Genomic DNA, 27,256 nt, shown 5'->3' on the forward strand with positions numbered 1-27,256 from the left:
ATCCAGGAAGGAGGCTACTCATCGAAGCAAGTCTTCAATGTGGATGAGACTGGTCTCTTTTGGAAGAGGATGCCTGAGAGGACCTATATCTCCAAGGAGGAGAAAAGGGCGCCAGGGTTTAAAGCAGCTAAAGACCGCTTGATGCTGCTGCTTGGCGCAAACGCTGCCGGTGACTTGAAGCTAAAGCCTATGCTGATTTCTCGCGCTGCCAACCCACGGGCCCTGAAAGGTTACTCTAAGGATCACCTTCCTGTGATCTACAAGGCAAATAAGAAGGCATGGGATATCCTCAGCTTGGCTAGACAGGTAGGCTTTGATGAGCTGGAATCAGAGGATATTGAAGACGGCCTGGCATCCCATTCAGAAGAGCTCACCAATGAAGATCTGCAACAACTAACAGAACACAGTCCCGTTGAAGACGACTACGACGACGAAGAAGAACCTCAACAAACGCTAACTTCCAAGAGGTTGGCAGAATCATTCAACATGTTCCAGCAAGCAAAACAAATCCTTATAGATATCGACCCAAACAGAGAACGTAGCTCAAAGGTTCAATGCAGCATTGAGGACAGTCTTGGTTGTTACTCTGAGATCTATAAGGTCCTTATAATAAGGAGAAGAAGAGTAGATACCAAGCAGTCAACACTGGATTGATAATAAAGTTATAATAAATAACAGACTATTTTTGCATTTGTGCACACAACTTTCCTATCCCAAGACTATTATTATATTAAAAAAAGATGTGCAATTATAAGATAATTTTCTTCTGATACATTACTGTCACAAACGTATAATAACGGAGATAGCACATCCAAAATTTTCTCTACTTTCTCCCATTAATCTTCTGCCATCATCGCCTACCTCACCTCCCACACTGCGTGTTTCCTTCATAAATCGTCACGCGCATGTGTTACCGTCCACGTCACTCGGCCAATCAAAAGCTTTTTTTTTTGCCACCAATTAAAATGATTTGTTGTTTAATTCGCGGTAATTTTGACCCAATCAAATTCTATTTTTATTTTGGGTCTCTCATTTTTCAAAATTCAAAGTCATTTCCGACCATGGCAGTTTGCAATTGGTGTCAGTTCAATTATATGGAGTTGATTGAGCACTTTGGGGAAAAAACGAACAAGCAATATAATTTTTTTAGATCTCATGGTGTTCTCCCGACCTCAGTAAAGTGTCCTAAGTGCAAAAACGAATGTAAATATCGTCAAGACCAACATATGTGGCAATGTGGTAACTCGTTCCTTATCCTCAAGACAAAGAAGAGATGTTGCAGAACAATAAGGTAAGAAATAAGTGATTGCATCATATGGTGAGAGTTAGTTAGGCTAGGTTATGTTAGGTCAGGTCAGGTTTTTCTAGTGTTTTTTTGTGTGTTTTGTATTCGCTTAGCCATATTTTTTTGGAAAACGCCCCACCCAAAACCCCTGACAACTAAAAAACGGGCAATTTCCGACGGAAATGAAGGTCAAAACCAATCAAAACACACAAATATACACTAGAAAAACATAGTTTTGACTTTCTAACAGAGTTGTGTGCACTAATGTAAATTTACCCCAAAAAGCCTGAGAATTAATACCATTGTTGACATCAGGTTGTGGGCCGAGATTACCGAAATGGGGGTCCGACTAATTACCCAAATGTACCCAAATGTAGCCGCAACGAAGCCAAATAATGGTCCTACATGAATAAATCGGACTGCCAATCACTTCTCGACTGGTATTTGGTGTCACGAAGTCACAAAAAATTGGTAAACTTAATTTAATCTGAGTTAATAGATCAAGTGCATGTACCTAACCTAACCTAACACAACTCAGATTAAATTAAGTTTACCAATTTTTTGTGACTTCGTGACACCAAATACTAGTCGAGAAGTGATTGGCAGTCCGATTTATTCATGTAGGACCATTATTTGACTTTTTTGCGGCTACATTTGGCTACATTAGGGTACATTTGAGTAATTAGTCGGACCGCTGAAATGGGGCCGAGATCACCACTGTAACTGGGCCAAGTTCACTGGGCCTAAGCCACCAAGGGCCAACTTCACTTGTATCCAAAATCGACCAAATAACGGTAAAATAGCGTTAGTATCAACAGTAAACTACCCACTGCGTTGAGAAATAATCAATTTAACCATGAAATTTCGATTGAGTCACACTGCTTACCTTTTCATCATCAATATCAATGGACATACTAACTGCAGCTCGGCCCATGACCCACACTTGTCTGCTGGGGATCTCTGCTTGAGGGGTTTGGTCAGGATCACCCAGTAATTCCTGTGATCCAGTTATGGTGGAGGTAATGGATCCCTCAGTAGAGCCTTCAGTAGGTTCGAGGCCAGCCTGTAACACGTCTTCTTCCACTAAACTGCCATCAGTGTATAAGAAAGGGTTAGTGGATATCCTCTTCCTCTCGTACTCCTCCCCCATGTTTACCTCAGCTGGCGACGATCACAGACACAGTAACGTCATTCACTAACTGTTACATCACCCTCACACACACATACATACACAAATAAATAAATCAATAAATCAATGAATGAATTGATTTATTAATTTATTGATTTATTTATTTAGTTATTTATGTGTATGAGACAACAGACAGTGAACCGTGGTGTAACATAAGTGGCTCAGTTGTTGTGACTGTTATCTTCACGTCACGGTGCAGTAGGTGAGTCTGTCCCTTCCTCATGTAATGGGGGTCTTGATGTATACTGTATAAAAGTGGTGTTATAAATGACCTATCTCATCCAGATCATCAGGCTTCAAGGTGGTAAATGGTAAATTTGCATTTTCAACTAATATGGCTCTTCAGTTTAGCAATGTGTGGTAAATATTCTTACATTGGCTGTCCTCAGGTTTTGGTACAAGGATAGGTTTATTTGGTGTGTTTTACTCAAATCTGACCTTCATTAACCCTTTGGCTGCAGGAGGTTACTCTAAGCTGAATAAAATTGCCTGGCGGTAGCCAGAATAAAGTGGCAGGTGCGCGAAATGGTTAACTCCTATTTGTATAATGGCAACATGTGAGATTTTTCCACCTAATCTTACCCTATCCTAACCTAGCATAACTTAACCTGTCCGACTAATTACCCAAATGTAGCCGCAATGAAGCCAAATAATGGTCCTACATGAATAAATCGGACTGCCAACCACTTCTCGACTAGTATTTGGTGTCACAAAGTCCAAAAAAATTGGTAAACTTAATTTAAACTGAGTTAATAGATCGCGAGCTTGTACCGGGGGAGCGAGTAATTACCCAAATGTAGCCGCAATGAAGTCAAATGATGGTCCTACAAGCGTAAATCGGGCTGTGAATCACTTCTCGATTATTATTTGGTGTCATAAAGTCACAAAAAATTGGTAAACTTAATTTAATCTGAGTTGTGTTAGGTTAGGTTAGGTACATGCACGCGATCTATTAACTCAGTTTAAATTAAGTTTACCAATTTTTTGTGACTTCGTGACACCAAATACTAGTCGAGAAGTGGTTGGCAGTCCGATTTATTCATGTAGGACCATTATTTGACTTCATTGCGGCTACATTTGGGTACATTTGGGTAATTAGTCGGACCCTAACTTTACACCTGCCGTGGATGAACTTACTGTTACTGAGATGGGGAAAGCAGCTGTAAAATCCTTCACTTAGTTGAAACCTGGAAGCGTCAAAAAGAAGTGTCTTCAAATTGTCTAAATCATCGGAAAAACACATTGTGGTTAATATTCGTCTATTGGCTGTCTGGAGGTTCCCGCTATGTTTACTTGAGGCTATACTCCTCACTTTGAGTCACTTGACTCCTCCTTTCCTCCTAAGTTAGTTAGGTTAGGTAGGTTGGTTCCTTTGGTATTAGAATAGTTTTTTGTGTGTGTTTTTTTGTGTGCTTTACTCAAATCTTTCTCTATTCTTGTGTAAATTAGCGGCTCGTTAAAAGTTAAAAATGTAAATTTTTTGCAAAATCCGCTAATTTGCACAAGAATGAAGGTCAGATTTGAGAAAAACACCAAATAAACCTATGCTCGTACCAAAGCCTGAGGACAGCCAATGGACGAATATTTACTGATAAGCCTTGCTCTGATTTCAGAACCTAGAGATTTTCCATAAAAATCAAGGTAAATAGTGGGTAAATATTTAGTAGTTGCCTTCACCTAATTGACTTATGAAAATGGGTTTTTATAGTGTAAATCATTGTGTTAAATACACATATGACCTTCATTGCCATTGGAAGTGAACAGTAGTTGCGATACTGAAAAAAAAGTGGAAGGTCAAACAATGTGGAAACCTCAAATATAATTAAAAAAAACCTCATCTCACCAAATGTAACCCCTAGTCACTAGTGTCTTACCTTAAGTAAGAGATACAGGAGGTTAAGAGCGATGTGACTTAAATGAGGAAGTGGTGTCTTCGTCAGTGTCGTCTCTTACCACAGTGCCATACATGGTGATCTACACAGTACTAACACTCTGACCTACATCTTGGACACTTTACAGATGAAACAAGAACTCTGTGAGCCCTAAAAATGACAACGGCTGCTGTTTCATTGTCCAAAATACGCTGAATAATGCGTCAGCCAGCCAATGTACAGCACATCCATCTCGCAGAGACGCCATCTTCCAACTGCCCTCAAATGCTGATTAACATACGAGTATTACGTCACATTGGCACTCGTGCTGATTGGTGCGTACTCCTATGATGTTACATCAACACTGACGCTGATTGGCCAAATATTATAAAATAAAAGTTAAAATAACTCGAAAACCATCAAATTAAGACGGAAGCATAAGAGAATAAATTATTTCAATTTTTTTTTCCGCTATTTCCCCATATATGACTCAATGTTCAGTTAGGGTGTGGCAACTACTAAATATTAACCCAAAAGTGTTCAAAACACATCGAAAACCTTCAGAAAAACTAGACCCTAACCAGCCAAACTTAACCTAATTGGGGAGCTCCGCGGTCGTTTGATGTTTTGCGTATGTACCACTACGTCGTTTGATGTTCTGGGTGTGTACCGCCACGTACGAACAAACATAATAAAATGTTAAATATCTCGCTTAAACGTAGTTTGCGCTAGAAATGTCATTGAATAAAAGTGTCTTAGACTTGTCAAAATTACCAATTACAACTATAAAATTCATGAGATCCGTTTAGTGGCAACAAGTGAAACACAGTAATATGGGTTAGGTTAGGTTAACTTGAACTTTTATTTATTTTATTTTTTTACGAGATTAGCCCACCAGAGCACAGGTCAATGACCCACATCCAGGCCTTTTGGGCGAAAATATAATAATAATAATAATAATAATAATCATCACTATTATTATTATTATTATTATTATTATTAGATAGAAATTACTAAAAAAAAATATATATATATATATAAAAAATATTAAATAATAATACAGTCGACCCTCGTTAAAACGGACTAATAGGGGGGGAAGGGTGTCCGTTTTAGCCGATTATCTGAATTAACCAATTTAGGTTAGGTTAATATTGCATAATATTGCAGTGAGTTTGTCCTTAGCCTTGCGTATGTCCGAAACTGTTTGCTTTTTAATACCATACTCATCACAAACTCTTGACACCGAAGCACCAGCTTCTAACTTCCTTATAAGTTCAAGTTTCTGGTTCACAGAAAGGGTCTCATACTTCCTCTTCGGCGTATTAAAGGTACTCCCCCTTGAAGACAAGATGTAAAATACAAGGCTGAAAGATCCCTAATCACAGAAATATCAACGAAAATTGTAGGGCAACACAACACTGATACTCGAATATGGCGCGAAGTCAACAATGACTGGCGGTCTGGCGTGCGCACCATCTATCGGATAATCCCAGAACCAGAAATTTGACACGGACAGTCCCTTGCTCAGTTCAGATTTCATCCGAATTATCCGAAATCCAGATTAAAGGGGTCCGAATTAGCGAGGGTCGACTGTAATAATAATAATAATATGATAATAATAATAAAAAAAAGGACCCCAAAAAATAAAAAAGATCAAAAGTGAGAAACGATATATGTATGTTGTGTTGTCAAAGTAAGAGAAACAATTGAGACCCTGCAATTGTGTGTAAATGAAGCAGAAAGTCAGATCAGCAACCTGGGACTTGGTCACAATTTTTGTGATGCCATATGGCAGCAGGGTCAACCATTAGACAGCACATTATGCTTCCAATATCTTCCCAGGGGTAGTACCTCCCTGTTTGATAGCTGCCTACTACCTATTACTTTTACTTTACTTTTATCCTCTTCGCCACTGATCGGCTTGTTAGTCGCTTGGGCGATCGGTCAAGTCTCTGATTACTTTTCCTGTCACGCACTGTTGGCAAATACTGGGCATGCACCTGCTCCTAAATGTACCTGAACCCACTCCAGTGTTGGTCAAGTCTTGTCTTGAAAGAGCTAACACTCGGTTCCGTCACAACACTCTCTGGTAGATTGTTCCAAGAGTTTACAACCCTCACTCCGAAAAAGTTTGCCCTCACGGTTTTCTGGACTTGTGGCTTCTTCAATCTTGAGCTGTGACCCCTTGTGGGGCGAACGTCCGCCAGCTCCAAGTAAGGACACTCAACTGAATAGTGCCCCCTGAGATGCTTATACACCTCAACTAGGTCCCCCCTTGCCCGTCTGTAGTATAAGCTAGGCAAGTTCAAGCGCTCCAATCTCTCAGGGTAGCTGAGGTGCCGAAGTGTAGGCAACAGTCTGGTGGCCCTCCTTTGAACATTTTCAACCAACTGACAGTCCCTAGCATATCTCGGGGACCAGATGGGGTGACAGTACTCCAGATGGGGAAGCACTTCACTCCTGAAGATCGTTACGAGGGATGAACCGTCTAGATATCTGAACGACCTTCTTATAAGACCCAATAATTTATTTGCCTGATTTACCTTCCTCTCGCAATGGCCCGAGAACTTCGGCTTATTGTCAACATACACACCTAAGTCCTTCTCACACACAGTCTCAACTAGTGCAGTTTCTTCATCCTGTTGGGACATATGATACGCCTCCTTCCCGTTGGTACGCCCCAGGTGCATCCTCTTACACTTCGTGACATTGAATCTCAGCAGCCATTTCTTCGACCATTCCTGGAGCCCTCAGAGGTCCTTCTGCAGTTCTTCACAGTCCGCTTGGTTCTTAATTTCCCGAAATAACTTGGCGTCATCGGCAAACATTTGTATGGAGGAGTGTACAACGTCAGGCATGTCATTTATGAAACAAACAAACAACAGCGGGCCCACTACACTGCCCTGTGGTACCCCACTTGTGACAGGTGCAGATGACGATTTCGTGCCATTAATCACCACACACTGCTTGCGGTCATGTAGAAAGTCTTCTATCCACGCTAGGACATTTCCCCGAATTCCGTACCCTTCCAGTTTGATTTTCAGCCTTTCGTGGGGTACACTGTCGAAAGCCTTGGCAAAATCTAGGTAAATATTGTCGATATTACCACCCCGTTCCAGAATATGGGTCCAAATATCCAATACCTTGAGCAATTGTGTTAAGCAGGAGCGCCCCGGCATAAAACCGTGATGGCAATCTTTTACAAGGTTGTTTCGTATTAGATGTTCCATTGCGTCATCTCTGATAATACCCTCAAGTACTTTACATATTATGCTGGTCAGTCTCACCGGTCTATAGTTGTTCGTGAAGTGACGATCGCCCTTCTTGAAGATAGGACTCGCATAAGCCACTTACCATTCACTGGGGACCATTTGTTCATCCAGGCATTTACAAAACAGGAGCTTCAGGGGCTCTGCAAGCTCGTTGCACAACTCTCTTAGCACTCTAGGATGCACCATGTCAGGTCCGGGACTCTTATGGACCTTTAGCCTGGACAGTTTATTTCTAATACCCTCTTCTGTGAACACAATATGGGTCAGTGCTGTGTCGAACCGTCTGTCCTCAAACACAGGAAGGTTAGTTGCATCCTCTCTTGTGAACACCGAGGAAAAGAAGCTGTTCAATGCCTCAGCTTTATCCTGGTCAGAATCTGCGTAAGTACCATCCACCAGCCTCAGGTCTGATACTCCTACTCGCGTTTTCAATTTCGACTTTGCATAGCGATAAAACGCCTTTGGGTTTGACTTGACCTCGCTTGCAACCAGCCTCTGGAACTCCTTTTCAGCCCTCCTACACTCTATCTTTGCTTGGTTTCTGGCTCTTGCATACACCCTCCTGTCTTGCTCATCGTTTGACCCAATAAACACAGTGAAATTGCGGCATTTTTATATTCGTTTTCTATGAAAAATCAGCGGCTGTGAAGTCAAAAACATTTACCTTAGTTTTGTAAAGCCATGGAATCTGGGATTTTTAACACATGCAATAGATAAATCTCTTCATTCTGACTAACTTTCATTGGTAAAATTATAATTTTGTTTATCCAGCCATTTTTTGGATTTTAAGTTTTGGAGTCCATAGTTTATACATTTCTAAGTCACTTTTATTCTATGGCATTTCTTCTGCTCATGATTACTTTAAGAGAAAATCGCCATAAAAAATGGAAGATCGTCGTATTTTTTCTAAACTGTTGGAAGTTGAAATTATGTTTTCCGATGTTTTTGATGTGTTTCGAACGAATCTGATCTTCTTTTCTACCCCTAATCACACCAAACCTTACCTAACCTAGGCCTTGGACTTAGGGATAGAAACCCCTTACCAGCCTAATGAGGATCTTATAAAAGGAAAGTCAAGAACCATGGTTTTCCGAGGAGTAACAAACAACCGTTTGAGATGGACATCTCTTTACTATAAAAATATAACACAAAACTCTGACACCACTCAACAAACATCAAATAACAAATACGGGAGTCAAACAATTATGAGAATCAACAATTAAATGGGCGTCAACAATTGATGGAATCAAACAATTAATGGGAGTCAGCAATTAATGGAATCAAACAAACAATAGAATCAAACAATGAATAGATATTTCCTACGGAAGCCGCCCTGGGGAAGGTTCTGGAACGCAGTGATCCACTCGGGGCAAGTCAGGCTTCCTCACTCGAGAGGTGGCGATGTCTTGCTGGTGCAGGAGAAACACCGGGGCACAGACGGGGGAGATGAACTGGCGGTAGTGGCAGCCGTGGTAGTGGTTGGGGTAGATGTCCAGAGATTGACAGTCGATAGGTGAAGGTCTGGGGAAACAGCCCATGAGTCCAGAGCCTTTGATGAGAACACCACCAGAATTTGGACGAGCAACGGGGAGGTGTGTCTGGTTTGCTATCTGGGTAATGTCAGTCGGCGTCACTGGTAGCAGCGACCTTCTCACCTCCGTCTAACCCCCCAAGTGTGGGTCGCGAGCCAGCAAACGAGCAAATGAGCGACGGCAACCATCTTCCTGCTCGTTACCGCCCTTACACCAACTTAGGTAAAATTACCATTCGGTTATCCAGCAATTTTTAGGATTTTAAGTTTTGGAATCAGTAGTGTTTACCTTAATTAAATTCAGAAGACTTGGAGTTGGGGTCATCCTCGTCATCCACAGGTTGTATTGGCCACTTTTTGTCAGCTTTATAGCTACATGGCTCCTTACAGTTCGTGCAAGTAACCTCAGTTGGCAAAACACCGTGTAGGTGGAGAAATTCAATGACTCACCGTACTTACCGTAATATTCAACATGAAATCTTACGATGGCTTGGAAATAATCGGCATCACTGCCATTGCACAAGGGAGACATCTAGGAAATATTGTAAATTCAAATTCCATGTGGTAAATTATGGGGGACCTACAGTATACTGAACTGTGACTGGTTGATCCAAAATCATGCCAACCAATTAACGTGTGAGATTCTTCCAAAAAAACAACTGTGTATGCGTAATGCAGCATACTAACCAACACACGAGCTCTCAGGGACGGTGATAACATCGACGAGAACTAGAAAAAATACGACGATTTTCCAAAAATTTATTGCAATTTTCTCTGAAAGTAACCATGAGGAGAAGAAATGCTATTGAAGAAAAGTGCCTTAGAATTGTTTAAGATACTGATTCCAAAACTTAAAATCCTAAAAATCGATGGATGACCAAAATGATAAGACATTATGTAATACCCTTTCATTCTATACACTTTTGTTGCAAGTGAATAATAATGAACCTAATAGAACCTGACCCAACCAACCAAAGAAACCTACCTAGCTTTTTAACTTGCTAGACAGGGGGCTAACCTGCCATATTAAGGAGAAGGTACTTTATTTTGATATCTGGTACTAATGAAATTTGACATTTACGAGGTATCATAGAAGAAAACAGTCATAGAATTATTAGATCTATATATAATAGATTGAAAATGCCAAAATCCCCAAATGAGATAGTTGTATAGTAGAACGTCGATATAACACAGGATAGGTTCCAAGAGAGGTCGCTTTAAACCGAATTCGGCACTAAATCGAAGTGTTGTTTCAATGGAATAATTTAGTTGGGTACTTGAGAGAAACACAAAATACTAAAATGACTGAGAGTCTACCCAGATGCACCTCAGCCCATCTAGAATAAACCAAACATTGTTTTTTGTAGTATTATGTTAAAACAAACACTCATAAATCAACACAGCTAAAATAATGGGACGTGAAATGGTCTGTTTAATAGCAATCAGCTGATGGGAAGATAGAGTGGGGGGGGGGAGGTGAGGTGATATGTCTGATAGTTGATGCCAAGGTCTAGTGCTTATTTATTTATTTGTCCTCAAGAGTGACTTTATGTTTTACTCTTTAAAATGTCACTGAACTGACATGTTCTAATTATTTTTTTTACAAAGGGCTAAAATTATTATCTCTTTTACAAAATATATGACGTTTATATTCAAATTATTCACCGTATTGCAAGGATTCCAGCAATGCAAATTATATTCTCTTAACTTTAGTCTATGATATTATATAAGATAAAAACTTAAAGCCTATAACCACCAAACCCTGGCTGGGGGGGGTGACATGTTTGACAGTTGGCACGGAAGGTCTAGTGAAGTATTTATTTGTTTGTTTATGTCCTTTAGATTGAGTTTTTGTTTTTTGTTTATAAAATGTCACTGAAGTGACCGGGGAGAATATACTGTAATTTACATTGCTGGAATTCTTGTAAGATAGTGATTAATTTGAATATAATCATGCTATAATTTGCACTAGACAAAGATTTTTGTAGTCATTTAGTACATTATTTTGAGTACATGTACAGTACAGCTTTGCCCAGAGAAACATCAGGCGCGAATTTTAAAATATGATGCGCCAGATTGGCTGTCGCAAAATAGGAAAGATTCGCTTTAAATTAAAATATTGTCCTTAATTGTGGGTGTCGCTTTAAATCAATAATCTTAAATTGAATTGCTTTAAATCGACGTTCTAATGTACCGCGTAAAAGTAGAAACGCGTAAAAAAAAACCGCGTAAAGCGGGGTAATACTGTACCTGTTTCTCTCACAAATGACCTAAAAATGCATAACCTAGCCTCCTAATTGGGGGGGTTTCGCCCCCCTGGATCCACCTGTATATTTAAGTCACTTGCGAGGAAAGTGTCACAGAGGAAAAGTGGGTTAATATATAGGAAGAAAGAGAATACCAACAAAATAATTTATTTTATATACCTGCCTGAAATTTATGTTTTTTGAGAACAGTATTTTAGCAGAAAATTACCAACAATATTAGCTGTTGAAAGTGAGCAGACCTTTGAAATAGAGGAAAAATGTGGGTTATATAATTAAAATATTATTGACTACCGACCCGCCGGTGATTTAGCATAGTAAACAATTTTAAAAACGCCACATTTTCACCATGTTTTATAGAGGTCACTGTCATAGTTTGTGCAAATGATTTTTTTTTAACCCAACCTAACCTTAACCTGAACATAAAACTGCTGCATTACTGTCAAGAAGACAAAGTAGTGTGCACCTTAGGTATCTTAATATCTACCAAACGAAGCATTTGCACAAGAAATAATTATTGCACAGTATTAGTATTCACTGATGAAAATAGAGGAAGAAAATAATCACCAAAAGAAATAACTCATGTTAAGAATCTGAACACCAAACAACACCAACTCCTACTGAACACCAAACAACACCAACTCCTACTGAACACCAAACAACACCAACTCCTACTGAACACCAAACAACACCAACTCCTACTGAACACCAAACAACACCAACTCCTACTGAACACCAAACAACACCAACTCCTACTGAACACCAAACAACACCAACCCTACTGAACACCAAACAACACCCAACCCTACTGAACACCAAACAACACCAACTCTACTGAACACCAAACAACACCAACTCCACCGAACACCAAACAACACCAACCCTACTGAACACCAAACAACACCAACTCCTACTGAACACCAAACAACACCAACTCCTACTGAACACCAAACAACACCAACTCCTACTGAACACCAAACAACACCAACTCCTACTGAACACCAAACAACACCAACTCCTACTGAACACCAAACAACACCAACTCCTACTGAACACCAAACAACACCAACCCTACTGAACACCAAACAACACCAACCCTACTGAACACCAAACAACACCAACTCCTACTGAACACCAAACAACACCAACCCTACTGAACACCAAACAACACCAACTCCTACTGAACACCAAACAACACCAACTCCTACTGAACACCAAACAACACCAACTCCTACCACCAAACAACACCAACTCCTACTGAACACCAAACAACAACTCCTACTGAACACCAAACAACACCAACTCCTACTGAACACCAAACAACACCAACTCCTACTGAACACCAAACAACACCAACTCCTACTGAACACCTAAAACACCAACTCCTACTGAACACCAAACAACACCAACTCCTACTGAACACCAAACAACAACACCAACTCCTACTGAACACCAAAACAACACCAGCTCCTACTGAACACCAAACAACACCAGCTCCTACTGAACACCAAACAACACCAGCTCCTACTGAACACCAAACAACACCAGCTCCTACTGAACACCAAACAACACCAGCTCCTACTGAACACCAAACAACACCAGCTCCTACTGAACACCAAACAACACCAACTCCTACTGAACACCAAACAACACCAACTCCTACTGAACACCAAACAACACCAACTCCTACTGAACACCAAACAACACCAACACCTACTGAACACCAAACAACACCAACTCAGAGAGAGAGAGAGAGAGAGTGCTGAACACCAAACAACACCAACTCCTACTGAACACCAAACAACACCAGCTCCTACTGAACACCAAACAACACCAACTCCTACTGAACACCAAACAACACCAACTCCTACTGAACACCAAACAACACCAACTCCTACTGAACACCAAACAACACCAACTCCTACTGAGCACCAAACAACACCAACTCCTACTGAACACCAAACAACACCAACTCCTACTGAACACCAAACAACACCAACTCCTACTGAACACCAAACAACACCAACTCCTACTGAACACCAAACAACACCAACTCCTACTGAACACCAAACAACACCAACTCCTACTGAGCACCAAAAACAACACCAACATCTATTAAACATTTAAAACATGAATAAGGGAAACTTTTTAAAGTTTTTGGATTTTTTAAGGTATTATTATCATTTTGGTCATCCAGCATATTTTAGTAGGTTAGGTTAGGTTAGGTTAGGTCGCATTTGAGAAGTAGTGCTGTGACTAATTTTTTCCGATTAGTTTAGGTCAGGTTCCAAATAGGTGGATGACCGAAATGATAAATTTACCTTTTTAAAGGTTTAGGAAACGTTAGTTTAGGTTTTCAAAAGTTTCTTTATTGTATTTGTGAGTATTTTTTCTCCACTTTTTCCCTCTCCTCGAAAGCCTTGCCCACCTTGAACAAGTAATATTGTTGGTAATTTTAGCAGTTAAAAATACGCAAATAAGATAATTTTCCGACGGAAATGCAATACAATAAAAAAAAATATCTTTCTCCTTATATAAAACTCAATGTATTAGTAGATGTTGGCAACTGCTAAATATTTACCAAAAAGTGTCTTAAAATTGATACCCGGTATTATTTTAGTTTCGGTCATCCTGGGAATATTTGGAATTACTACTGTATTGGAATCAATAATTTGTAATTTAGACAATTCTAAGACAATTTTCTTCGACGTTTCCTTCACAACTACTTACATATGATGGGAAGGAGGGCAGAGCCCCCCAGTTAGGAGGTTATGTTAGGTACCAGAGGCAGGGTGAAGACTGAGGTGTTACTCATAAGGAGTGTCTTGGTAGGTAGGTATGTTGGCCATGGTGTTGTGCCTTTTTTTTTTTTTACGGGGAATAGCTCACCCGGGCACAGGTATTCGACCCACAACGGGACCTTGGGGGGCAAAATAATAAGAGTGAAAATAAATTTAAAATAAAAGAGAAAAAGTCTATATTAATCTACACCACGAAGATGCCGGAAAACCATCTTTTTGAAGTGAGACAGATTGTATGAGTATGGAAACACTGCTAACACCAAAAGGAGTTATTCAATTTCTTTATTTTTTTCACATGTTCTTAGCAAGTAGTAAGTACTGTACAGTACATACTGTATTTTAAAAGAGGCGACATTTACTAGAACTTACTAGAACCCGATCTAACCAACCAAAGAATCCTACCAAACCTTACTTAACTTACTAACTTGATGGCTCCTTTCCATGTTAAATAAAAAGCACTTACTTTGATATCTGGTACCAATTAAAGCAACCTTGTTGAAACGTCATGGTGTAATTTTGTGTTTTTTGGGGAAGTCAAAGTACGCTTGGACTGAGCGAGTCTGATGTAAACAAACATAACACGCTGATTCTGCAGATATTTCGGATGAGTATTTATGGTATATACAGGGGCCTCCATTTTCGTGGGGGTTAGGTTCTCAAAATGGCCGCGAATCGCCAAATCCGCGAATAACATTTGCGGCCGGGGGGGTGGGGTAGGGGTGGTACATTTTTACTCGTGTTCAAAGAAATGTATTTACCCTTTATGTGTTTGCCCTTAGGACAATTATTTCTTTTACCTGTAGTGCAGTATTGTATATGTGTGTGTGTGTGTGTGTTTCGAAGCCGGATTTGGTAAAACGTTACTCTGACCACCTACGTGATACGGGTAGTCCCCATTAGAGGGTCATGGCGCAATAAGCTCGTTGAACAGGCTTAGTGTGAAATATAACAGAGTCTAGGATTGCTTTTAGTATCCTGGCGGTCCAGCGGTTAGTGTTACCCGGTCACAGCCATGGGCTCGTGGGCCGTGGGTTCGAATCCTGGCGGGTTGAGGTGTTGATTGTATGTAGAAGTCCGCGTGTTTATTGGGCTATATATATATATATATATATATATATATATATATATATATATATATATATATATATATATATATATATATATATATATATATATATATATATATATATATATATATATATATATATATATATATATATATATATATATATACACAGTGGGGTATGCTATAACGAACGGATTCTACTACGAATATTCCTATAACGAACGATTTTACCTATCAAATTGAGAATGCTATAACGAACGCAACTCCTACAACGAATGCGGATGAATACGGGACTATTTCGTCTGGCGCATGAATATTGTTGTACCGCGGCTCACAGCAAGAGCGTCGGGCGCCATATTGGTTCATTGTGTAGTCAGTGCACCACTGAACTTGTTGAAATTTCGTCTTTTGATGTGGAAATTCGTGTTATTTTTATAACTATTTTGTTATACAAGTGTACAATTATAACAATGAATCGTCAAAAGCGAGTGAGAAAGCTAATAACCCTTAAAACTAAGAAAGAAATTATAAATAAACAGACAAAGTGCCTGTAAGACAGTCACCAAAGAGGGCTAGGAAGGATGACTCCTCTCCTTCCAACTCTTCTCCATAATTCTCTCCTCCCCCCTCCCCCTCTGCCTCCTGTCCTGTATGCTGAACAACACTAAGGTAAGATAAAGTACCGTATTTTTTACAATTTCCACAGAAATTTTTCAGTGTTAAGTGGTTGTATTTGGGGGCCTGGAACGGATTAATCCTATAACGAACGAATGCTATAACGAACGAGGTTCTAGAACCAATTAGATTCGTTATAGCATACCCCACTGTGTATATATATATATATATATATATATATATATATATATATATATATATATATATATATATATATATATATATATATATATATATATATATATATATATATATATATATATATATATATATATATATACATACACACACACATATATATATATATATATATATATATATATATATATATATATATATATATATATATATATATATATATATATATATATACATATACATATATACACAGTATTACCCCGCCTAACGCGGTTTCACTTAACGCGTTTTATCATATACGCGGTGCCTCGCCAGAGCTGAACTTTCACTTAACACGGATTTTTTCCACATATACGCGTGAGTGTCCGGCTCGAGACGCTATTTTTAGATTTGCCCCACCCGCCACCCTGCCTGACTGCCTGTTTTAGCTCATAAAATTCATACAAATTACCCGGCCAGAATATAATTTACATTGCTGGAATTCTTATAATTTGATGATCATTTTGAATATAAACATCATATATTTTGCATTAGACATACAAATTTTAGATAAAATGTTTACTCTTGAGTAAATATGTTATCTTTTGTGCAAAATATATGACATTTATATTCAAAATATTCCTGGTCTTACAAGGAATCCAGCAATGTCAATTATATTATCCTAACTTTAGTTTGAGGTATTATTTATTACAAAAAAGTTAAGTATTCTGGTTTTCCCACACATCTCCTTGGGACGGTTGGTGGGGGGTGGGGGGGAGGGAGGGACCGACCGACCATCTGTTACCCTGTGAAGAATATTTTTTTTTTTTTATTAACTGAAGATATTTGTTTTAGCTCATAAAATTCATACAAATTACCCGGTCAGAATATAATTTACATTGCTGGAATTCTTATAATTTGATGATCATTTTGAATATAAACATCATATATTTTGCATTAGACATAAAATTTTTAGATAAAATGTTTAATCTGAGTAAGTATGTTATCTTTTGTGCAAAATATATGACATTTATATTCAAAATATTCCTGGTCTTACAAGGAATCCAGCAATGTCAATTATATTATCCTAACTTTAATCTGAGGTATTATTTAATACAAAATGTTAAAATTTATTTTTTTCACCCCACATCTCTTGAAGGGAGGATTGGTGGGGGGTGGGGGGGAGGGTTGGGACTGACCGCGCGGTTGGAAGAGGGGGGAGGCAAGGTGGGGTACTTTGATTGACAGATAGTGTCGTGAAGATTATTTTTTTTTTTATTAACTGAAGTTATTTGTTTTAGCTCATAAAATTCATACAAATTACCCGGTCAGAATATAATTTACATTGCTGGAATTCTTATAATTTGGTGATCATTTTGAATATAAACATCATAGATTTTGCATTAGACATACAAATTTTAGATAAAAATTTTTCTCTGGGTAACTATGTTATCTTTTGTGCAAAATATATGACATTTATATTCAAAATATTCCTGGTCTTACAAGGAATCCAGCAATGTCAATTGTATTATCCTAACTTTAGTTTGAGGTATTATTTATTAAAATTTAGTGGTTTTCCCCCAAAAATTTCTCAGAGAGGGAAGAGCCGGCAGTGTAGTGTGAGAGGGGGAGGGAGTTGAGTCCATTATTTGAATGGACATTAACTTGGCGACTGTATTTCTCTATTTCTCTTAAGTATTAATTGTGTGCATGTACCATCATAAAATTAAGATGTTATTTTTACTACAACATAGTTATGTGTCTTCAAAAAGTGGAGTTTGGGGGTCGGGCCGGTTTCTATTGGAATTAATCCCATATGTTCTGTTGTTCACTTAACGCGGATTTCACTTAACATGGGACCCTCTGGGTTCTATTGACCGCGTTAAGTGGGGTACAACTGTATATATATATATATATATATATATATATATATATATATATATATATATATATATATATATATATATATATATATATATATATATATATATATATATATATATATACATACATACATACATACATAAGAACGTGTAGAAGAGTGGGTGTTAAACGTGTGGAGAAAATGGACACTTCAAGACTGAGTGGCCACAGAATTCCAAAAGAGGGAAAAAAAGCTGCCATATCACCCACACCTTTCTGCTTTCTTACTCCATATTTTAAGATGGTGTATAATGTAATGTTGAAGGGATACAACTTTGCTCATTAATACTTATCACAATCTCCATAAAAATACTTTAGGTTTCGTATTTATTCAAGACATCTTCAGGTCATGAGACCCACTAGTCCCTCACCCAAGAAAGGGTGACCTGACTTACCATCAGAAGGTCAGTAATATGAGACCACTAATCCCCCACCCTACCTCCACCTGACATTGACTCAGGTCTGGTCCCCCCCAAAATACTTGAGCTTTCGTCTTTATTCAAGACATTTTCAGATTATGCTCTCAACTTTCAACCTCAGAAAATTTTTTCCCAAAGCCAGAATTTTTATTAAATTCCGGCATTGGGAATGCATTTCCGAGCTAATTTCAATTCCTGTTATCAGCTGCTCCTCGACTTACGACGGGGTTAGGGACCCAAATTCAGGTCGTAAGTCGGAAATGCTTAAATATTACATAGGAAATCTAAAATGGGTGTCTCTTTTTCTTCTCAGCACCACAAATCTCTCACTTTTAAGCATGCTAGCCATTTTAAAGGGAATTACAAACGAAAAATTATTCAGTACACAGTGCAATCACTAACGTCGGGACTCGAAAATACGTAATTTGAAAAAAATTTGGTACGACTGGGGCGGTCGTATGTCCGGGTGGTCGTATGTCCGGGTGGTCGTATGTCCGGGTGGTCGTATGTCCGGGTGGTCGTATGTCCGGGTGGTCGTAAGTCGAGGAGTAGCTGTGTTGTATAGTACAGTACGTTTATGATTTTATGTACCTGTAGTGAGTAATCTTATAATCGAGACATAATTTCATATGTATTTATTTAACTTATAAAACAAATAAAGAAAACGTACTACATAATTGAGGAGTACAGTACTATGAATGTTAGCCGGAATCCCTCAAACCCGGAACTCTCCAATAGCCGGGATTGAAATTTTCTGAGGGTCACATATCCTGGAAAATTCCGAGAAAATTTTCCTGATTCCCATAAAATTCTGAAAAGTTCCAAGGACGGGGGATTTTTTCCAGGTTTGAGAGATGAAATCGGGCACATTTTCCGGAAATTCTGAGAATGGAAAAATTCTGGGGATGGGAAATAATTTTCCAGGTTCAAGAGGTGATGTAATGGGCAATTTCTGGAACTTCTGAGAACATTTGTCCACTACCCAGAAAATTCCGTGGATGGGGGATTTTTTCCGGCTCTGAGAGAGTCGTCTCGTCACCCGGAAATCTCTCATTCCTGGAAGTGCTCTGCCAATTGTTCCGGCTAACTGAGATATCACTATATATCGTTACAGTATCTGATACAAATTTTCTCTCTTTCAGATTTCATCATATGAGAAGATTACAGTGCTTGTGTACAAAAGGATTTTATGATTTAATTTCATGTATTGTGCTGATGTTGAGAAAGTTATAACAATGAAAGAGAATAAGTTATGGTTCATAGTATATATGGGACTCTGCTTATTCACTCTTTGTGTGAGTAGTGATCAATGTGGTGCACCACAAGAGAGTGAGAGTACATGTGGGTGTGCATCAACCAGCAGAAAATCATCTGGAAACGCTTTTCAATCTGATGAACTTGGTGACGGTATAGAAGATATTTCAAAAGAAGCACCAAATTTCAAATATAGTCAGGATGCCAATGCAGTAAAGGACTCGCTTCAGACCCATCAGATGGTTGAAATCCCAGGTGGCAAGTTCATAATGGGCACTAATAACCCTGTGTTCCATGCTGATGGAGAACACCCTGCCAGATGGGTAGAAATTCGTGCTTTCTTTATGGATATCTATGAAGTAACTAATGCAGAATTTGAGCGTTTTGTCAAAGCCAACAGTTACAAGACCGAAGTAAGTGATCTGTGATATTTTTATGAAATATGGTGATTCATTATTACGATAACATATTGTTGCCTCATTTGTCAATAGAAATGTATTGTAGGTGATGTAATTGTTTTCTTTCTGGTAATACTCCTTTGAAAACATATTTCAATGCTTGCTGGGTAAATTATTTTCCCCTCTCTACAGTAGAACGTCGATATAACACGATATACTTTCCAAGAGAGGTCGCTTTAAACCGAATTCATACAAAATCGAAGTGTTGTTTCAATGGAATAATTAAGTTTGGTACTTGAGAAAAACACAAAATACTAAAAAGACTGAGAGTCTACCCTGATGCACCTCAGCCCATCTAGAATATACCAAACATTGTTTTTTGTAATATTATGTTAGAACAAACACTCATAAATCAACACAGCTAAAATAATGGGACGTGAAATGGTCTGTTTACTAGTGATCAGCTGATGGGGGGATGGGGGAGGTGAGGTGATATGTTTGACAGTTGATTGTTTATTTATTTATCTGTCCTTAAGAATGACTTTAAGTATTTCTCTTATAAATTGTCACTGAACTGACCTGGGAAATATAATTTACATTGCTGGAATTCTTATAAGATAGTGATTAGTTTGAATATATACATGCTATAGTTCGCAATAGACTACAAATTTTAGTTGTAATAAATCTTATTACAAAGGGCTAAAATTTTTATCTCTTGTGCAAAACATATGATGTTTATATTCAAATTATTCTCTGTCTTGCAAGGATTCTAGCAATGCAAATTAATTTATCCTAACTTTAGTCTGTGATATTATATAAGATAAAAACTGTAAGCCTAAAACACCAAACCCTGGTTGGGAAGATGGGGGTGGGAGGAAGGGGAGGTGACAAAGACGTGTTTGACAGTTGGCGCCGAAGGTCTAGTGAAGTATTTATTTGTTTGTTTATGTCCTTTAGATTGAGTTTTTGTTTTTTGTTTATAAAATGTCACAGAAGTGACCTGGGATAATATAATCTACTTTGCCGGAATTCTTTTAAGATGGTGATTAATTTGAATGTAAACACAAAGTTTAGTAATCATTTAGTACATTATTTTGAGTACATATACAGTACAGCTTTGGCTTTAGGACAGTGTAGCGTGCCCAGAGAAACATTAGTCGCGAATTTTAAAATATGATGCACCAGATTGACTCGTGCAAAATAGGAAAGATTCGCTTTAAATTAAAACATTGTCCTTAATTGTAGGTGTCGCTTTTAATCAATAACTTAAATTGAATTGCTTTAAATCGACGTTCTACTGTATAATGTTATTTAAAATGTCACCCATTCTTTCATTCTTTGACACATCTAGTCTTAGTTATCAGAAATGCCTCATTTCCTCCATACTATCCATTTAAATCATAGATGCACAACCTTTTCGCTTCCAGGGCCACATCACCAAACTAACTCGTAAGCGAGGGCTGCATGATTTATGAAATGTCACCATAATTAGATGTTTGAATGACATATTCAAATTCTTTACTCAAACGCACATACAGTAAGTCCTCGTTTAACGCCGGGGTTACGTTCCTAAAAATGTGACATTATACGAAACAATGTTAAGTGGATCAATTTTCCCCATAAGAAATAGATAAAATACGGGAGTTACGTTCCTGAGCCTCCCTTTGCCCCATGAAATACATTACTGTACATATGCAGAAAATCATTGCCATGTCTGTAGAAAATAGTGCATACATATACAACTACTAAGTTTGAAAAGGGACTCACCGATGGGCGGAGGTGGTAGAGCGAGTGTGTGGTGGGTAGTGAAGCAGAGGAGGTGGATGGCAGGAGGGGAGGAGTATGGTGGGAGCGGAGGAGGGCGGGAGAGGAGGAGGGTGGTGAGTCACCGAGACTGTAACGAGCCAAAAGAGCGTAGCGCTGTAGAAAGTAGTCCGTGACGACGCAAAACGACGTAGTATTGGATCACCGGGTCGTTAAACGGGTTTTTGGTCTCTAAAGTTTAGCGACGTAGTACCGAAACAACTTTAATGGGACGACGTTAAGCGCGGACTTACTGTATATTATTTCTTAAAATCAAATATAATGAATTTACTTACCGGGTAGACTAGAGATAACCAAGAATTTGCTGCCACACATAATTAATTTTTATCTGACTTTATAAAAAGGCCAAGTACAGTATCATAAAAAATATTTATTAAAAGCAATGTGGTTACCTGGCATATCACGTGACAAGTTTTTCTTAATGTGATGTTTGACATTGGGACCGGAGACGAGCTTCTTGATGTTAGGGTCAAACTTTGTGGCTGCCGGTCACAAAACAGAGTGCAAATTTTCGTCCTTTAGCCTATTTCGAATCTTGTACTTGTTGAGATTCAACAGACTAAATGTTTGCTCACAAGATGTATGTGGAGCCAAACATGCATAAATAGCAGCCTTATTTCTCAAATATGGATACTGATCTTCAGCACCTGTAAAAATTGAGCAAGTTCCTTCCATAAACTTGGCACGAAGACTGTCACTATTCTGGAGATCAATCAGTTCTAACTGGGCCTCTAGTTCTACGTCTTTAGGTGATAGGGAGAAAGGATTGCTCGACAGTTGCAAAATTTTCTGCTCTTTCTTGATGTCTCCAAATCGCCTACCAAACACTTCCCGGATATTTCCTGTTGTTGTTCCATAGTTTTCAGCTTTGTGATGTACAATACAGTCAGCCAAACATCCAGCGACCCCAACCTGGGTTTAGTACTTGTAATTTTACGTGGCAATACTTGGTAAAGTAAGGCATAGTTTGATATGTTGGAAAGTGTCCCAACTCTCCTTTAATGAGTTGTGACTGAAGCAGCTTAAGTTTTTGTTCAAAAGCTGACACATGGTTTGTAACTTGAGAAACAAGTTGGTTACTCCCCTAAAGTTTGGCATTCAAGTTATTTAAATGACTGGTGATATCACCAAGAAATGCCAGACCACAAAGTCACTCCACATTTTCCAGCTGTGGAGCCACTTCACTCTTGTCATCAAGAAATATCACTGTTTCATCCAGGAAGTTGATGAATCATTGCAGTGTATTTCCCAGACTTAACCACCTGACTTCAGTGAAAAACACTAGATCACCATACAAGTACTCAAACTAATTTCTTCTAGAAACTGCTTGAATTGGCAATGGTTCAAAGCTCGCGATTTTATAAAATTGACTGTTGAAACAACAATTTTCATTACATTTTCAAAGTTCAGTTCTTTCCCACACAAATTCATTTTTGCACTGTCTCAGGTGTTTGGTCAACAGTGGCACCATTCCATTGTGCCTACCAATCATCGAAGGCGCCCCATCAGTTGTTATGCCAACTAAGTTGTCTATATTCAACTCAAGTGCTAATTTGTTCCAGAAGTCCACTTAGCAAGTTACTCCCTTTAGTTTGCCCCTTCAGAGAACTGAGACCAACAAGTTCTTCATGAACAGTGAAGTCGTCTGTTACACCACATACGAAAACTAATAAATGAGCTGTTGATGTGACATCAGTCAGTTCGTCAGCGGCTACAAAAAAGTACACGGAGTTTTTTCCTTTCTCTTTCAGCTGGTCTACTATGTCACTTGATAAATCACAAATTCTGCATTGCACTGTCATGTGATTCAAACTAATGTTTTCAAACTTCTTCACTGCATCAGGACACAGATTTTGATCAGCAATAACCATACACTTTTCACAAGATCACCATCTGTAAATGACCATGAACATTTTGTCATCAGATGTGCGACTTCATAGCTCACTTCTGTCACATCTTGTGCTTCTTTCTTCCTTTTGAGTGAACATGGTTTATCCATCAAAGAATTTATTTTTTGTTTTCTCAGTTCACCTGTGATTTCTTCATATGCTTTATGCTTGGATAAATAATGTCTTTGCAAATTACAGTGGTCCCTCGGTTAACGAGCATAATCCGTTCTAGAAGGTTGCTCGTTAACCGAAAAACTCGTTAACCGAAACCATTGTTTCAATGGGTTTTGGGTAATTGGTTCCAGCTCACCGAAAATTGCCTAAATTCAACAAAAAAGGTAGAAAAGTACACTTACTTTGAGGTGTGTATGTAGAAGGCTCCTGGGTGATGATGATGATGATGGGAATTAGAATGGGGGTGGAGGAGAAGGAAGAAGAGAAGGCATTGGGGTGGAAGAGAAGTCACCCCATGGCTCCATTTCACCCATAAAATTTTAGTTCTCTTGGTGTAATTCAAGATTATTTTCTTTAAATCAACACTACACTGCATAATATATTGTCAATATGTAAAATAAATTTCAAAATGACCAATAATTTGCTTGCAAACACAGAAAAAAGCGTTTAGTTGAAGAGAGTCTCAAGCAAGATGTTACCTCCACTGAAAAGACACAAAGACTGACGTCTGTATGCTGTGTTAACAGGCTGGATGGCGTGCCACAAACTAGTGACCCTACCTTCAATTATGTTCAATAATAATTGTTAAAATGACTAAAAATTTTAATATTAAACTTTTAAAATGATTGAATAGTATAAACTTCTTGATATTTACTAAAAGGGTAAGGAATTTAAGCCCTAGAACCGATTATTGTATTGGCGGACTAATACTACAGCTGGTGGACCGCCAAATGCAAGCTAAAACATGTGGAGGTCGGCTCGTAAGAAACTCGTTAATCGAGGGATTGCTCGTTAACCGAAGTTAAGAATCTTATGGAAGGTAACTCGTTAACCGAAATCTCGTCAACCGAGGGACCACTGTATACTCCTTGCAAACGGCCACACATATTTGACAAATCGAGCAAATTATTTTCTTTGCACTGTTTTCCACAAAGAAATAGTTATAGGTCCATATTTCTTGAAACTTTCTGTTCTCGTCCTCAAGTTTCCTCTTCCATGATGTATTTTTCACAGTCAACTTACTAGCCTTTGTGAGGTGTAAAAAAAATATTAAATAATGCTCCAATAATGGTAATTGTCTCAACTGAGTGCCAGTGGATATTGTTTCAGCCAATCAATCAATCACCTCAGCCAAGTTCCAGCCAAAACTGCTGGAGTTGGTTGTATGTACCGTATGAGTGGTAATGATGCCATAATTCTCTTCTTATTTTTATTAGTACAGTAGTACCCCGCTTAACGGCTTAACGCGGTCAATAAAACCCACAGGGTACCATGTTAAGTGAAAACCGCGCTAAGTGATCAACAGAACATATGGGATTAATTCCAATAGAAACTGGCTCAACCCCCAAACTCCACTTTTTCCGACACAATACCTATGTTCTAGTAAAAATAACATCTTAATTTTATGATGGTACATGCACACAATTAATACTTAAGAGAAATAGAGAAATACAGTCGCAAAGTTAATGTCCATTCAAATAATGGACTCAAATCAATCCCCCTCTTCTCACACTACACTCGCTGGCTCTTCCCTCTCTGAGAAATTTTGGGGGGAAACCACTAAATTTTAATAAATAATACCTCAAACTAAAGTTAGGATAATACAATTGACATTGCTGGATTCCTTGTAAGACCAGGAATATTTTGAATATAAATGTCATATATTTTGCACAAAAGATAACATATTTACTCAGAGTAAACATTACATCTAAAATTTGTATGTCTAATGCAAAATCTATGATGTTTATATTCAAAATGATCATCAAATTATAAGAATTCCAGCAATGTAAATTATATTCTTACCGGGTAATTTGTATGAATTTTATGAGCTAAAACAAATATCTTAAGTTAATAAAAAAAAAAATATTCTTCACATGGTAGCAGATGGTCGGTCGGTCCCTCCCTCCCCCCCACCCCCCACCAACCGTCCCTACCAGATGTGTGGGAAAACCAGAATATTTACCTTTTTAGTAATAAATAATACCTCAAACTACAGTTCGGATAATATAATTGACATTGCTGGATTCCTTGTAAGACCAGGAATTTTTTGAATACAAATGTCATATATTTTGCACAAAAAATAACATATTTACTCAGAGTAAACATTATATCTAAAATTTGTATGTCTAATGCAAAATCGATCATGTTTATATTCAAAATGATCATCATATTGTAAGAATTCCAGCAATGTAAATTATATTCTGGCCGGGTAATTTGTATGAATTTTATGAGCTAAAACAGGCAGGCAGGCAGGGTGGCAGGTGGGGGGGTGGGGCGAATCTAAAAATAGCTCTCGAGCCGGACACTGCCACACTCTGCGCATATACATATACGTGGAAAAAACCCGGGTTAAGTGAAAGTTCAGCTCTGGGTGCGAGGCACCGCGTATACGTGAAATCGCGCTAAGCGAAACCGTGTTAAGCGGGGTATTACTGTAATCATCTAATTTCGTAAAATATGAACCATATAGTTTTCTCGTTCATTTCTATCAGTTTCTCATGGATAAAAGTTAGATATGTTGAGGAAGACGTAATACTGAGATAAAATCAACATAACTGGCTAAGCGGCAACGGTGCTCCCACCTAGACAGCCTGGCTCTCCGCTCGACACGTTCACTTCCCGTCCAGCTTTGGACCTGTCTGCTGACTGTGATCTCCAAACTGTTACAGTCAATTTGAAATTTTTATTACTTTTCAGCAAAATGCCATGCAAAAATGAAAGACATAAGCTTTTCAGTATAGCTGGTAAAAACTGTAAGTGTAAACTGAATGAAGGTAGAGATTGTTCCCATTGCCTCAAGTCCCAGTTTTATTTCATAATTTTGTATTTCAACAGTCTTGATTAGAAGACACCGAGAGCCGCAACAGAGCTACTGGAGGGCCGCATGGGTCACAGGTTGTGCATCCCGGATTTAAAGTAACCTTCATCTCAGTGTATTTTATTCATGTTACTAGTACTGTAATACCTTTTACCACACAGGCAGAAAAGTTTGGTGATTCATTTGTACTGGATGGGGAGTTATCAGAAGCAGTAAAAGCGACTGTAGAAAATGCTGTTGCTGCTGCCCCCTGGTGGGTGCCTGTAAAGGGAGCTGACTGGAAGCACCCTGAAGGCCCAAACTCTGATATTGCCGGTAAAAGGAGTTTTATAGTTTTATGTTTACTGTAATCCCATTAGTTCACAGGTGTCCATAATAGATACAAAATTTATGGGTTGAGTGGACAGGATTCTTTAGTTTTTATTTACAGCATTCTGGACTGTATCACAAAAACTGTTTTTTTTTTTTTAGAAAAAACGGCTTCTT

At 38.4% G+C, this 27,256-nt stretch overlaps 2 protein-coding genes across 5 annotated transcripts in view; one reads left to right on the plus strand and one right to left on the minus strand.

The window, feature by feature from the left end:
* LOC121858307 overlaps positions 1 to 2,551 on the minus strand; it is a 35,897-nt gene extending 33,346 nt beyond the window's left edge. Inside the window, exon 1 of one of the 2 annotated variants that reach the window (XM_042354637.1) lies at positions 2,172 to 2,550. In XM_042354637.1, the coding sequence (XP_042210571.1) occupies positions 2,172 to 2,435 (264 nt within the window). In that variant the 5' untranslated portion in view covers positions 2,436 to 2,550. Of the gene's footprint in view, positions 1 to 2,171 lie in introns of both variants that reach the window. The other variant, XM_042354636.1, reaches the window with a different exon arrangement.
* Positions 2,552 to 2,578: 27 nt separating this feature from the next.
* Positions 2,579 to 27,256, plus strand: part of LOC121858306 (formylglycine-generating enzyme-like) — a 47,036-nt gene continuing 22,358 nt past the window's right edge. The window contains exons 1-3 of one of the 3 annotated variants that reach the window (XM_042354632.1): positions 2,579 to 2,676; positions 19,556 to 20,080; positions 26,932 to 27,085. In XM_042354632.1, the coding sequence (XP_042210566.1) occupies positions 19,616 to 20,080; positions 26,932 to 27,085 (619 nt within the window). In that variant the 5' untranslated portion in view covers positions 2,579 to 2,676; positions 19,556 to 19,615. Of the gene's footprint in view, positions 2,786 to 19,555; positions 20,081 to 26,931; positions 27,086 to 27,256 lie in introns of all 3 variants that reach the window. The other 2 variants (XM_042354634.1, XM_042354635.1) reach the window with 2 other exon arrangements.

Source organism: Homarus americanus, unplaced genomic scaffold (assembly GCF_018991925.1).
Source record: "Homarus americanus isolate GMGI-L3 unplaced genomic scaffold, GMGI_Hamer_2.0 scaffold57980, whole genome shotgun sequence".
Lineage (NCBI taxonomy): Eukaryota > Metazoa > Arthropoda > Malacostraca > Decapoda > Nephropidae > Homarus > Homarus americanus.